This window comes from Scyliorhinus torazame, chromosome 9 (genome assembly GCF_047496885.1).
Source record: "Scyliorhinus torazame isolate Kashiwa2021f chromosome 9, sScyTor2.1, whole genome shotgun sequence".
NCBI classification, from domain to species: Eukaryota; Metazoa; Chordata; class Chondrichthyes; order Carcharhiniformes; family Scyliorhinidae; genus Scyliorhinus; species Scyliorhinus torazame.
This window is the reverse complement of record NC_092715.1, coordinates 135,812,316-135,827,055: the sequence shown is the minus strand read 5'-3', so window position 1 is coordinate 135,827,055 and position 14,740 is coordinate 135,812,316. Positions and strand designations below refer to the sequence as shown.

Below are 14,740 nucleotides of genomic sequence, written 5' to 3'. Positions count from 1 at the left end.
CACAATCCCAAACAATGTGCAGATTAAGTGGATTGGCCATGTTAAATTGTCCCTTTAGTGTCCAAAAGGTTATGTTGGGTTATGGGGATGGAGTGGTGGCGTGGACCTAGGGAGGGTGCTCGTTCCAAGGGCCGGTGCAGACTTGATAGGCTGAATGGCCTCCTTTTGTACTGTGGGGGTTCTGTGGATTTGTCTGGCAAATGACCTTAAAATCCATGTTTATGATGGGGAATACATGTAAAATATGATCACTTTCCTGCCCACCCCTGACCCAGTCTCCATAGAACAGCAGGCAGGCAGGTGCCAAATTTACCGTCTCCCTTTTCAGTGTTCCCTTTGAACACCTGCTTTATGGCAGTGAGTGCCGTAAAAAGGTGCCTTCTTCACGTCACTCCTTTTACATTTGTTGCTGGAGCCACAGGCCTACTTCGCTTCTTCGGCCTCTCCAGACCTGAGTCAGGAAGATCAGGTGAGACTGGTGCTTTGGAATCCTAGCGCAGCTAAGTTGCTATAGAGTGGCCGATTGCCATTCCCAAGGAAGTTACAGGCTCATAAGTTGTCTCTCACATTTTTATCAGTGCGTAAACTTTGCTGACAATTATTTTACAGAGAATAAATTAATTCTTGTTTGATTTTTATTGAACTGGACAATTGTAAGAGAAGGGTTAACAAAGTTATTTGCAAACTTATTAACTTTCATGTTGGTATCATAGAAAAAACATGATTCAATCTGTCTTTTTTTTTAAGTTCTGGAAAGTCAGCCATGAAGTTAACCTCATTTACATATTCCTGCGTCAAAATACTTGTTTTTATTTATGTTGCTTGTTTACCTCCATTGATTTCGAAGAAATTGTACTTGACTAAAATAATTATCCCTGTGATTAACCTATTAATTGTGGTTCTCATGTATGTATAAAATTAGTAATGATTTTCCTTGCAAGTCCTACTTTCGAAAATTCTAGTGAAAAAATTACAGCCTTCACTACACTTGGGCCCCAAAAGACAATACATTCCATATTCAATTTGAATTCTACTGTCTCACCTAATTCTAATATTTTGATAATGTTGCTATTTTAACATGCTTTCTGTTGTTTAGCCATGACAAATGCTCAAGAGAAGAACATAGTTTCTTGTATGTTGGATCTATATGTCTCTAAGAATGCTAGAAATACAGAGCTGATTAATCGGTTTGTGTAAAGCGAGATTTTGATATTTCAGGTGTATTTCCTTTAGATCTTTTTAACCTTGTGTTTGCTTTTGGACTCCGAACTCAATTACTTAAAGTAATTGATGTGAAATGAATACTGCAATAGTACTTGTAGAGGAACTATTTCTTGCAATGTGAGGACTATCCTTTAAAAAATAAATATAAAATGCTCATTTTTTTCTTTGAAACTTCTTATGGACACATTCAGTAGAATCAGAGGTGTTATATTGTTGGTTGAAATGCCTTCTAAACTATTCTCATATTTTATAGTGATAGAAATTTTGCCACTTCCCGTTCTGGATTTGAACCCTAAGACTCTGACAGCAATTCTGAATGAGGAAGAAAGCTATTATCAGATTGGGCCTCCAGAATACTGCACTGACTTTTTTATGCTTTCTGTGACCATTGCATTTGCAACACAGTTAGAACAGGTTGGTGAAATTACGAGGCGCAAGTTAGGAGTTGTATTATTAATCACGTAGCCATACTGTTGAGACTTGTGTTTCATCCTGCCTGGTACAGAATATAAATACATTTCTTCACATTAAAGTCTTCAGAATAAGTTTAATAGAACTTCAACTTATAACCCACTGTTAATATTTGTACTTTTTTTGAAACAAGACAAATTTGCTGTTCTGTTTAAAGACAACCAGAAAGTTGGAGTGTCAAACTGCATGTGACTTAAGCCAGTTTCTTCTGAACTCCAAGCTTCTTCATTTTATGAATGAGTTGGGATGGTGGTTAAATTAAATATATAAATTAAACATTGCCCTTAACTACCAAACTAAAAGGAAATTCTTATGAAAGCTCACAGTGGAAGCATTAATGAGTCTTAAAATTATATGCATCAATGATGGGGATAATGGGTATAGTTGCTACTCATATCTGATTTTTACACTTAACGTTTTAGTCCTTTAGTTACTAAACATTTTACCAAAGGTTTATTTGTAATTTTTCTATCAATAATGTTGATATTTGTATATTTTTTTAAAATCTGACAATATTGGGTGCACCTTTGTACTTTCCCCAGTTGATTCCAAGTGCAATTAAGCTTCCGGAAGAGAGGCCTGAATTTTTCTTTTACTACACTTTGCTGGGAAATGATGTCACCAATGATCCTTTCAGTAACCTGATGAACCCAAATTTTGCACCTGAACGAGCTTCAGTGAGGATTCGTAGCAGACAGGATATTCTCCGGATATTCTTATCTTCACAACCAAGTCTCCAGGTAGATTTAATATTATATACTTCAGTTCATAAGGTACAGTTATACTTGTTGCATCTGCCCAGAAGAGTGAGGTGAGAGTGACTGCCCTTGACATAAAGGCAGCATATGATCAAGTGTAGCATCAAGAAGCCCTAGCAAAACTGGAGTCAATGGGAATCGAGGAAAACTCACTTAAGGTGGGAGTCATACCTCGCACAAAGAAAGATGGTTGTTGCAGGTCAGTCTTCTCAATACCTGGACATAACTACAGGAATTCGTCAGGGTAGTGTCCTAGGCCCAAGCATCTTCAGCTGCTTTATCAATGACCTTCCTTACAATAAAAGTGATGTGGGCTGTTCGCTGTTCAGCACCATTTGCAACAATCCAGACACTGAAGCAGAGCACGTGCAAATGTAGCAAGACCTGGACGATATCCAGGCTTAAGCTGACAAGCAGAAAATAATATTCATGCCACACAAGTGTCAGGCAGTGACCATCTGCGATAACAGAGAATCTTAACCATCGCCTCATGACATTCAATGACATGCCATTGCTGAATCCCCCATTATCAATATTCTGGGGGTTACCATTGACCAGAAAATGAATTGGACGAATCATATAAATACTCTGGCTACAAGAGCAGATCAGAGGTTAGGAATCTTATAGCGAGTAACTCACTTCTGACTCCTCGAAGCCTGTCTCCCATCTACAAAGCACAAGTCAGGAGTGTTATGAAATACTCACCACTTGCCTGGATGAGTGCAGCTCCAACAACACTCAAGAAGCTCGACATCATCCAAGACAAAGCACCCTACCTGATTGGCAATTCTTTCACAAATATTCACTCCCTCCACCACTGACACTCCGTAGCAGCTGTGTGTACCGTCTACAAAATGCACCGCAGGAACTCACCAAGGCTTCTTAGACAGCACCTTCCAAACCCACGAACACTACCATCTAGAAGGACAAGGGCAGCAGATACATGGGGAACACCACCACCTGGAGGTTCCCCTCCAAGTCACCAACCATCCTGACTTGGAAATATATCGCCGTACCTTCACTGTCGCCGGGTCAAAGTCCTGCAACTCCCCCAAAGCATAGTGGGTGCACCTGCACTGCATGGTTCAAGAAACAAGGTCATCATCACCTTCTCAAAGGCAGTTAGGGATGGGCAACAAATGCTGGCCGAGCCAGAAAGCACACATCCCGTAAAAATGAATTTAAAGAAAGGCGAGGGGTGATGATGATTTGTCGTATTTGTTTGAAACAAAAGAGAACACAAGATATGTGTGTAGTTTGAACTAACATAAGGGTGTGGTAAGATGGCCGATTCAGAGCACACTCTCCCACTCCTGAGCAAACTGATCCATTGTCTCCACGGCGATGTGTTGTGGATCGATCTATTGTCGGGGGGTGTATTGTGAATTGACTTCCAAAAGAAAAAGCTAACAGAAGGTGCGTTTGCAACTTGTTACATTGTTACACACCATGTGGAATAAAGAAAATGATATATTAAGAACATTTAAAAACTAGGAGGTGGGTGATTTCTTGGGGCGACTTGCACAATGTATTTAACTGGTAATACTTTGTACGTTCATTAATCCTGCTATCTGGGTAAATTCCTTTCATGTCTAGAGTAATGGGGCTGACCAGAAGACATAGGAGCAGAATTAGGCCACTCGGCCCATCGAGTCTGCTCTGCCATTCGATCATGGCTGATATTTTCTCATCCCCATTCTCCTGCCTTCTCCCCATAACCCCTGATCCCCTTATTAATCAAGAACCTATCTATCTCTGTCTTCAAGACACTCAATGATTTGGCCTCCACAGCCTTCTGTGGCAAAGAGTTCCATAGATTCACCATTCCTCCTCATCTCTATTTTAAAGGATCGTCCCTTTAGTCTGAGATGGTGTCCTCTGGTTCTCGTTTCTCCTACAAGTGGAAACATCCTCTCCATGCCCACTCTATCCAAGCCTCGCAGTATCCTGTAAGTTTCAATAAGATCATTCCCCCCCCCCCCCCGCATCTTTCTAAATTCCAACGAGTACAGACCCAGAGTCCTCAATCGTTCCTCATTTAACAAGTTCTTCATTCCAGGAATCATTCTTCTGAACCTCCTCTGGACCCTTTCCAAGGCCAGTCTATCCTTCCTTAGATACGGGGCCCAAAACTGCTCACAATACTCCAAATGGGGCCTGACCAGAGCCTTGTACAGCCTCAGAAGTACCTCCCTGGTCTTGTATTCTAGCCCTCTTGACGTGAATGCTAACATCGCATTTGCCTTAACTGCCGACTGAACCTGCACGTTAACTTTAAGCGAGTCGTGAACAAGGACTCCCATGTCCCTTTGTGCTTCTGATTTCCGAAGCATTTTCCCATTTAGAAAATAGTCTATGCCTAAATTCCTCCTTTCAAAATGCATAACCTCACACTTTTCCACATTGTCTTTCATTTGCCACTTCATTGTCCACTCTCCTAGCCTGTCCAAACCCTTCTTGCAGCCCCCTTGCTTCCTCAATACTGAAACATTGTCAAGTAAATAATTTCCATTTCACTGTGTCTACATAGTCTCAATCTACTTTATTTGAGCCTCCAGCCTTGTACTTGGCAACCCTACCACCTGAAAGCAATGTTTTGCTGATTGGTTTTTTGTGAAATTCCACTGCTTGCCAACCACTATGAATGGCAGAGCCTTTTTTCCCAAAAGATCTTTCTCACTGGAATTCCCTCCATCCATTTCATTGAAACAAATGTGAGGCCCTATCTTTTAGCTGTCATGTTTTTCACCCATATGCCTATCTGTGAAGTGCTTTAGGACATAATTGTTTATCTCACTGCAGCTCAAAATCTTGCTTTTCAACCTACCGGCAATTTAATCAGTAAATCAGGAAGCGCTATCTTGTGTTGCAAAGAATTACCTTAAATTAATAGCACAGAATCAGATTATTTGATCTAACCCGACTGTGCCGATGTTTGTGCACCTCCCACTCCACCACCCATTTAATTTGTTTTTTCTATTCCTTTTTCATTTGTGTAGCTTCCCCTTAAAAGCACCTGTGCTCTTCCTTGAAACTACTCCTTGTCGCAGAAAAATTCATATTCTAACCGTTCTTTGGGTAAAGAGTTTTCTCATGGATTTATTAGTTTCTGTCTTGTATCGGTGACCCTCAGTTTTAACCACAGATACCTCTACCCCACCACTATCAACAATAATTGGAAATACCTGCTCGATGTCTACCCCACTTCACAATTTTAAAGACCCTCTCAGTCCTGTATTTTCCAGAGAAAAGAGTTCTAACCTGTTCAGGCTTTTCTGATGGTTGCAATGTCTTGATGTTCAGATTGTTCTTTTAAGTCCCTCGTGCAACTTCTCTCATGCTCTCTATTGTTTTATGTTAGTTGAAGGTGAGACCTGTGCAGGTAACTGTGATCTAACCAAGTATGTATGCTCTACACCAGATTTAAAGGTTTCCTGCTTTTCAGTTCTTTTCCTGTAGAAGTGAACCTCAGTGATTTGTTTACATTTTTGTGGCCTTGTGAAATATTGCAATTTTTTTGATTTCTAATTTGGATTTCTTTTCCTCTCCACCCTATTTTCAAGGACTCTGTAGCTTCCTTATTCATCCTACCAAAATGCAACGCCTCACATTTATTCATTGCATATTCTACAGGTTCATTACTGTTGTCTTGTATTGTTGAAATTATAAATAAGTTGTAATTGGTTTTCAAGAGAATGAGATGCTGCTTTAAAACATTGCAGTGCTTGTGGCAAAGGTACTCCCATTGTGCTATTAGCCTGAGTGTTCTAGGATTTTGAGCCAGCTAAAATGAAGCAAGAATAACTTAGTTCTTTTATATACTGATACATATATGCTGATGTATTTCCTTTTCCCTGAATGGTATCGAACTTCGTCAAAGTTGTTGGAGTTGCAAGTGGAGAGAATTCCATCACCCTCCTGACATGCCTTGTCATGGTGGACCTGCTTTGGGGAGTCAGGATTTGAGTTGCTTGCCTCCGAATACCCAACGTCGAGCCTCAATACCCAGCATCTGGCCTCAGAATACCCAGCATTGGACCTGCTCTTTTAGCCTCTCCATCTATTTTTCCATGTGTCTGTCTGTCCGTATCTATCCATCCATCTATCTCCGTCTCTCTCGTTGCCTAGACTGTTGCAAAGACGGTTCTGCTTCCCTGCAGTTTCAAAATTGTATGCCTTGGTCAGTGAAAACTGCTGCTTATTAACTATTTCCAAGCCACAACCTACCGTGTGGTCAGTGATGTTATTTCATTCTGATTGGCCTCAATGAGGCGAGGCTATTTCCTAATTGGCCTAAGGGATGCATGATCAATCCATGGTTCGTCTAGGTGGTGCATGATGAGTTTCTGATTGGTTTCTCAAGGGTGATAGTCATCTATTGATGTCATTTCCCATTGTACTCTGACTGATCCTCTCTGGTGTCAATTACTTGTGGGACCATCCCTCTTATAAAGATGGTGGGAAATGGGGGCCATCTGTGTTCTGAGTCCGGCTCACAAGACATTCTGTTGACCATTGCCCATGTGTAGGGTGGTCACATTGCACTGGTTTCCACCCATAGTATTTTTACTACGGGTATGACTGAAGTGATATGCACGTAAAACAAGTGCACCAAAAGTGAGGTGCATGCTGATTGCACACAACATTGACTGTGAAAGCTTGCTACTATTAAATATTACAAAATAGATAGTACTTGAAAGTTGTACAGAATATGTATAAATTGTAGGTGCATAGCAATAATCAGTGTTTAAAACATAAGGTAGTAAAGTCTTAAAATGGTATCGATGTCTGCTTTATTTGAGATAAGGCAGCATGAGATGTCTAGGAATACGGATTCCTCAGCCCAGATGTCTAATTGATCTACAGGTATCAGCATATTCTGTACAATTTCATTAAAACAGGTGCTTATCAATGTGTTTTTGTTGAGAGAACTGCTTTGCCATGGTGCATTTTTGCTGTACCTGTCAGTGCTTGAGAAAAGTCAATTAAAAATACCGAATAGCTTTACAAAATTAAAAGTTACAGAAATTCCAAAGTCTGTTTAAAATACATATAAAATCAGTGCTTGAAAGTGATTGATGTGCTAAATATAACACAACATATTCAACTGACAGACATTCTTAAGTAATGGAAGTTAAAATACCCACAGAGTTACAAAAACTAATTACAGAATGTAATTCTAACTTACAAAATCGAAGATGGTTTCATCATGTGAAAGGAAATGACTCCTTTTCAACATAAGTTAAACTGCACTAATTTAATGCAACAGGATGAATGCTTTAACATAAAAACATAGAAACATAGAAAATAGTGTAAAAGTAGGCCATTCAGCCCTTCGAGCCTGCACCACCATTCGATATGATCATGGCTGATCATGCAAATTCAATATCCCACTCCCACTTTCTCTCCGGACTCCTTGATCCCTTTAGCCGCAAGGGCCACGTCGAGCTCCCTCTTGAATATATCCAACGAACTGGCCCCAACAGCTTTCTATGGTAGAGAATTCCATAAGTTCACACCTCTCTGAGAGAAGAGGTTCTTCCTCATCTCAGTCCTGAATGGCTTACCCCTTATTCTTAGGCTGTTCCCCAACATTCGGAATATTCTTCCTGCACCTAGCTTGTGCAGTCCCATCGGGATTTGATGTTTCTATGAGATCCCCTCTCTTTCTTTTAAACTCCAGTGAGTACAAGCCCAGTTGATCCAGTCTTTCTTCATATGTCAGTCCTGCCATCCCGGGTGAACCTTCGCGGGGCAGCCTCAATAGCAAGAATGTCCTTCCTCAAACTAGGAGACCAAAACTGCACACAATACTCAAAAGTGTGGCCTTGCCAACCCCCTGTACAACTGCAGCAAGACATCCCTACTCCTATATTCTAATCCTCTTGCTCTGAAGGCCAGCATGCCATTAGCTTTCCTTACCGCCTGCTGTACCTGCATGCCAATGTTCAGTGACTGTTCCATCATGACACCCTGGTCTTGTTGCACTTCCCCTTTTCTTAAACTGCCACCAGTCAGATAATCTGCCTTCCTGTTTTTTTGCCACCAAAGTGGATAACCTCATCCGATGCCTGTGTCTATGTATTTACATTGTGTATTTTATGATTGACCCATGTATTTTCTTTTCATGTACAAAATAATCTCTCAACTGTATGCAGAACAATACTTTTCACTATACCTCGGTACACGTGACAATAAACAAATCCAAATTATATTGCATTTGCCCACTCAGCCAGCCTTTCCAAGTCACCATGCAACCTCTTTGCAGCCTCCTCACGGCACACGCTGCCACCCAGCTTAGTGTCGTCTACAAATTTGCAGATATTGCATGCAATTCCTTCGTCCAAATCATAAATGTATATTGTGAACAGCTGAGGTCCCATCACTGAATCCTGCAGTGCCCCACTAGTTACTGCCTGCCACTCTGAAAAGGACCCATTTATTTGCACTCTCTGCTTTCTGTCTGCCAACTAATTCTCAATTCACGTCAATACATTACCCCTAATACATTGAACTTTAATTGTGCTCACTAATCTCGTGTGTGGAACCTTGTCAAAAGTTTTTTGAAAGTCCAGATACACAACATCCACTGGTTCACTTTGTCCACTCTACTGGTCACATCCTCAAAATTCCAGAAGATTTGTCCAGCATGATTTCCTTACAGTGAATCCATGCTGACTTGGAATGATCCCCCCCTCCTCGCAATGCAATCCATCATTCCTTCCCCACCCCCGGATTTTCTTGGTCCCTTCACCCCTACCACCCACCCCTCTTCACAGAGACATGATCAATAAAGGGGGCCCCCCCCCCAGATCCTCCAGAAGTGAGGCCCCTGTCAGGAAGCCCCCTGGAGAAGAGAGATACTCCTGTCGAAGCCCCCCAAGAAGAGAGACGCTTGCAGGAATTCCTCCCAGAAGAGAGACTGCTTTCAGGAACCCCCCAGAACAGAGACCCCTTTCTGGAAGCTAGAGAGCTGACCAAACAGAGGCAGTGAAAATAATCACTGCTTTAACACATGGGCAATACAACTGGCTCAGAGAAAGAAAGCAGCATCTGTCAATTCCTGGAAAGAGAAAACCAGTCAGCTGTGTTTAAACCCCCTCAGACGTTTGAGCTGCAAGCCATTCATTCATTTCTTGTTGATATTGAATTTACGAGGCTGTGATTGACAGCTTCCACACATACCAGCTGTCACTATTGTTCCATTCATCCCTCACGGTTCATTAACTTTAAAGTGCTCGACTGTCGGTGTGGAGTTTGCACATTCTTCCTGTGTCTGCGTGGGTTTCACCCCTACAACCCAAAGATGTGCAGGATGGGTGGACTGGCCATGCTAAATTTGCCCTTAATTGGAAAAAAATAATTGGGTACTCTAAATTCATTTTTTAAAAAACTCTGTGCTCAAACTGCAATATTTATAAACATCAATCTTTGATTGACAGCTCTTGGACTACTTCAAACTCTTGTGCAAAGATCTGTTCTATCCAATTTGCCACATTAGCATTAACATACAGGTGAATGGAGGGAGTCCACATAATGAAGATTGGGCTACATGTCTACACGAGTTGTGCAGTTTGTTCCTCCCGTCAATACTGCCAATTGACAGATGCCTTTGATTGTAGCCTTTGACAAGTAGATTGTTGAGAATGTGGTCAAGCGCATTTTTCCCTCACCACATGACAACCTGTTGAGCCAACCTTGGCGATGGACATTGAAGTACCCCATCCAAAGTGCATTCTGTGCCCTTGATGTCCTCCATGCATCTTACAAGTGGTGTTGAGCATGCAACTGAGGTAGGGCGTTGGTAATCAGCAGGAGCTTCCTCGCCTCATGCTATGAGATGTCATGAGGTCCAGATCAATAGATTTAATAGAATTTACAGTGCAGAAGGAGGCCATTCGGCCCATCGAGTCTGCACCGGCTCTTGGAAAGAGCACCCTACCCAAGCCCACACTTCCACCCTGTCCCCATAACCCAGTAACCCCACCCAATACTAAGGGCAATTTTGGACACTAAGTCCAATTTATCATGGCCAATCCACCTCACCTGCACATCTTTGGACTGTGGGAGGAAACCGGAGGAAACCCACGCCCACACGGGGAGAACGTGCAGACTCCGCACAGACAGTGACCCAAGCCGGAATCGAACCTGGGACCCTGGAGCTGTAAGCAATTATGCTAACACTATGCTACCGTGCTGCCCTGGAATGTTGAAGATTACCAAGGTTACTAATGTTGAAGATTACCAGGGTTACTCCTTTCTGGCTATGTACCGCTATGCCACCACTGGTCTGCTGCCGGTGGGGCAGGATATACCCAGTGATGGAAATGGAGAAGTCTTGGAACATTTGTTGTAAGTATGATTCAGTAAGTTTGATTGTGACGAGTAATAACTAGGCTGGTTATGACTTTGTTGTGTCCAGATCTGTTATCTTAGTCGAAACCACGTGATCTGACTAGTTTATTAATTTTCACATAAATTTGGTACAACTGAATAGGTTGATACTCCATTTTGTGGGCACTGAAGAGTCCGCCATATTGCTTTGGGTCTGGCTTGACGTAAAGGCCAGACCTCATAACGATGGCAGCTTTTCTTCCCTGAAGGACATTAATGACCTAGGTGGGTGTAATGTGAAATAATATTTTAAATATAGGATTTTAATATGTGTAATGTCAAGTAATGCCTCTGGTTGCACTTGGACCCAATTTCCATTAACACTGAACCTTGTCTTTTCTTTTAAACTTTAGATTCATTTGTGCTGTGGGGACAGGTCACTGGGCAGTGCAGAGATCTCATTTGCAGGATTATTAAAAGGAGATAAAGAAATAAATCGGAATCATGTAGGAGTTGAAGGGGCATTTCCTTTGGTGGCACCTAACAAAGCAAAGCTAAAGGTGCCTCCTCTGCCACTTGAGTTGTGCCCTACTGTGGGAGTGTCAGTAACTCTTAGGAAAGAAGGAATACATTCTCAGGTAATTATTGTTTGTTTTATTTTGGTTTAACGTGTAAATGCAATTTTCTCCATTTTGCTTGCTCCTCATCAAATTTCATTTTGCTGTAAACCTTTCAGGATAGCAATAATTCTTTTTTGATGAATAATTGTGTGGGATAATCAGAAATATGGTTTGCAATTATATTTTTAAACAATGATAGTGAGATGCAGAAATTTTTTACCAGTGCACCCACCCATCTAACTTATCAGAAGTCTTATACCCATTCTTTCAAGTTTTCCATTAATTCCTATTTCTACATATATTGGGAAAATTACCTTTGAAAACTAATTGTGCCCTCTTACCCATGGAAATGCAGTCGTGCCACCAGGAATGCATAATTTCAGCAGAGCAAATTCACACCTATAGTTAACATTTTAAGCACATAAATGTGAGGATAAGAGTTTAGAGTTGAAATAAGAGAATAAAAATACATCATGCAACATTAAAATGGAGACTGCAGTATACCTAAACACTCCAGTCTGATTATTATTTATCCTCGAATCCTGTTTCCACAGAGTCGACACTGGTCTTTACCGAATGCCATTGCTGATCAATGAGTACCCATAAAGGGATTAATCCTAAATTATTTCTCATCATATGTCTTACTTAAATATTTAGTTTTGCTAGTGTGATGACACTCAGCTACTTGCCTTAGTCTGAGGTTGGAAATCAGGTACTCTGTTTACTGGTCACCAGTCCTGTGCACCTGCACAGAAACTAGGAAAGGAAAACTGTGCAAAAAGTAGGTTGAATGGCGTGAACCGGAGGATCATTATTAAATAGGTATGCCAGGAGGGAGTCGGGGAGAGGTCCCAGAAGAAAGTCTCGGGTAACGGACAAAGAAAGGGATCAGAAATAAGTCCCACTAAGTTTAAATGGAAAAAAAAGCCAAGAAATAGGCTCCAAGTTAAGGAAAGAGCTGCAGTGAGCAGACTTGATGTGAAGTGGGCTTGTGAGAAGCCTTGAAGATCTGAGAAGGTAGCCAAAGGTTGGTGACTCCATGCTGCCAGCCATTTGGGCAAAGATACCCTTTGGAGAAGTGGTGTTCTGCTTGGCACGGCCAAAGATGTGAAATTGTGCTTAGAAGGTGAGGCTTGAATGTGCCGAGATCCAACGAAAAGGAATTTTGGGAGGTGAGATTGAAACCCTGTCAGGTGCGTTGTCGTTGAAGCTGTCCAAGTGGGGGTGACTTTTGGAAAGCAGATGTGATTGCACTAGAAAAGGTGCAGAGGAGATTCACCAGGATGTTGCCTGGGAAGGAGCGTTTCAGCTATGAAGAGAGGCTGGCCAGGCTGTGGTTACTTTCATTAGAACAGAGAAGGCTGAGGGGGGACATGATTGAGGTGTATAAAATTATGAAGGCCAGAGATAGGGAGTCACCTTTCCCCTTAGTCCAGGGGTTAATAACCAGGGGGCATAGATTTAAGGTAAGGGGCAGGAGATTTGGGGAACAACTTTTTCATGCAGAGGATGGAAGGAATCTGGAACTTTCTACCTGAAAAGGTCGGAATCCTCACAACATTTAAGAAGCATTTAGATGAGCATTTGAAACACCATGGCACACAAAGCTACAGGTCATGTGCTGGAAAATGGTATTAGAATAGATAGGCGCTTGATAGGAGGCGCAGTCATGATGGGCCGAAGGGCTTCTTTCTATGCTGTAAAACATTGGCTCTGACTGTAATTCAAAGGCATGACCATTAAATATGGAGATTGGAAAGACTGATGAGCAGGACAAAGTTTCAATTAGTTTGATTTGCTCACAATATGGCAAACATGTGTGTGGGGTGTTGAGAAATCCATGGAATCTGTTTTGGTTGCATCTGTCATCTATTGTGCTGTACCCGACCACAGTGTGTCTGTTATTTCACATGTACCTCATACTTACCTTGAATGTTAGAGCACAAGATAAATACTGAATAATGTTTTATCTTTCTGAACTTGTGGAATAGATTTTTTTTGTTTGCTCCAAACTGGTGAAATCTAGCAGCTTTATTCACTTTGTAAGTGTCTTGACTCTGAAACTTTAAACAAAATATTATTGGTCCCTGACTGTATCTCCCCCATGTCCATTATCTAGTCAAGGATCGTAACACTAGAGTTACCTAAAATATTGGTCATTCAAAGAAATTGAATGCAGAGCAGGTATTTGATTAGTAAACAATAATCAGGAATTGTTTTGAAGTTTAAAAGTGCTTGCCTTGTAAATCCTTTGAGCTAATTAATTGATCAAGAATTAAAACTCTTGGCGGTGTTGTAATTCTAATTGTTACCTAATTAGCTAAATGTTGGTGATGAATGTACTTCTACATGCTGAATTTTAAATCCTTATTTTACATCTTTCGAGATTTGTACATTGTAGTTATGAATCTATATGATTTGGTTTTTCTGCTGTTGACAAAACAATTTTTTTTCAAGCCATCCAGTCCAATTAAAACAGAACTTGAGCCCAAGTCTCCAGTGATGCAGAGGATAGTTTCTCCTCATACTGTTAAGCCTTCCATCTCTGAACAAAGACCCAGGACTGTTCATACTGAAAGTATGTCTCCTGAACGCAGTGATTCCCCTCCCAGCAGAGACCAGGCAACAGAAAATGAGGTTAATAGTCTGCAGGAAGAAGAGAATAAAAATATCCAAAATGGTGAGTAAAACTTGGCACACCTTTTGGTGATTGCTGTATCTGTAATCCAAGATCTCCTTTGTTCTTCTACCCTACCTAGACTTGTACCTTTAAATAAATACATTACTTCCATATTCTTGATATTAAAATTGGATACTTCACATTTATCTTTGTTGAATTTTTTAACCAATCTGCAAGTTCATTCATATCATCCTTTAATTTGTTGCAGTTATCCTCCATATTGACTTTCCGTCCCCTAATTTGATGTCATCTGAAAATGTAGAATTCTAATGTTAAATTGTTAAGCTGGTAACTTTGGTCTGTCCAAGTGTCCTATATTGAGTTAATTATAGCATGTCAAAAATGAGTGAAATTTAGAGGGCAATTGAATTGATAATCAATAGCGTTTTACATCCTTGCAGTGATGCCTGATTCTGGTGAAGAAGTAGGCAAACAACATGTGGAACAACAAGCTGGAGCAGCATTGTATTCCAAGGCACATTCATCTCAACCAGTTAAACCATCACAAGGTTAGGTTTACTCCAATTCTCTGCTAATTTCTACAAGGAGTCTTGCTATTACAATGGTCTGGATTTTGTGATAATAATGACCGAGATATTGTCAGCGCTTACCCAGTCATTATTTCTCTCTGAGTCTGCACAAGTGCATTCAAA

General features: G+C 41.0%; 1 protein-coding gene across 3 annotated transcripts in view; it reads left to right on the top strand.

The window, feature by feature from the left end:
* The window catches only part of cep120 (centrosomal protein 120), a 133,021-nt gene that overhangs the window by 31,992 nt on the left and 86,289 nt on the right, over positions 1–14,740 (top strand). For all 3 annotated transcript variants that reach the window (XM_072516544.1, XM_072516545.1, XM_072516546.1), the window contains 5 exons: positions 1,478–1,638; positions 2,238–2,435; positions 11,201–11,425; positions 13,865–14,087; positions 14,489–14,596. In XM_072516544.1, the coding sequence (XP_072372645.1) occupies positions 1,478–1,638; positions 2,238–2,435; positions 11,201–11,425; positions 13,865–14,087; positions 14,489–14,596 (915 nt within the window). The remainder of the gene's footprint in view (positions 1–1,477; positions 1,639–2,237; positions 2,436–11,200; positions 11,426–13,864; positions 14,088–14,488; positions 14,597–14,740) is intronic.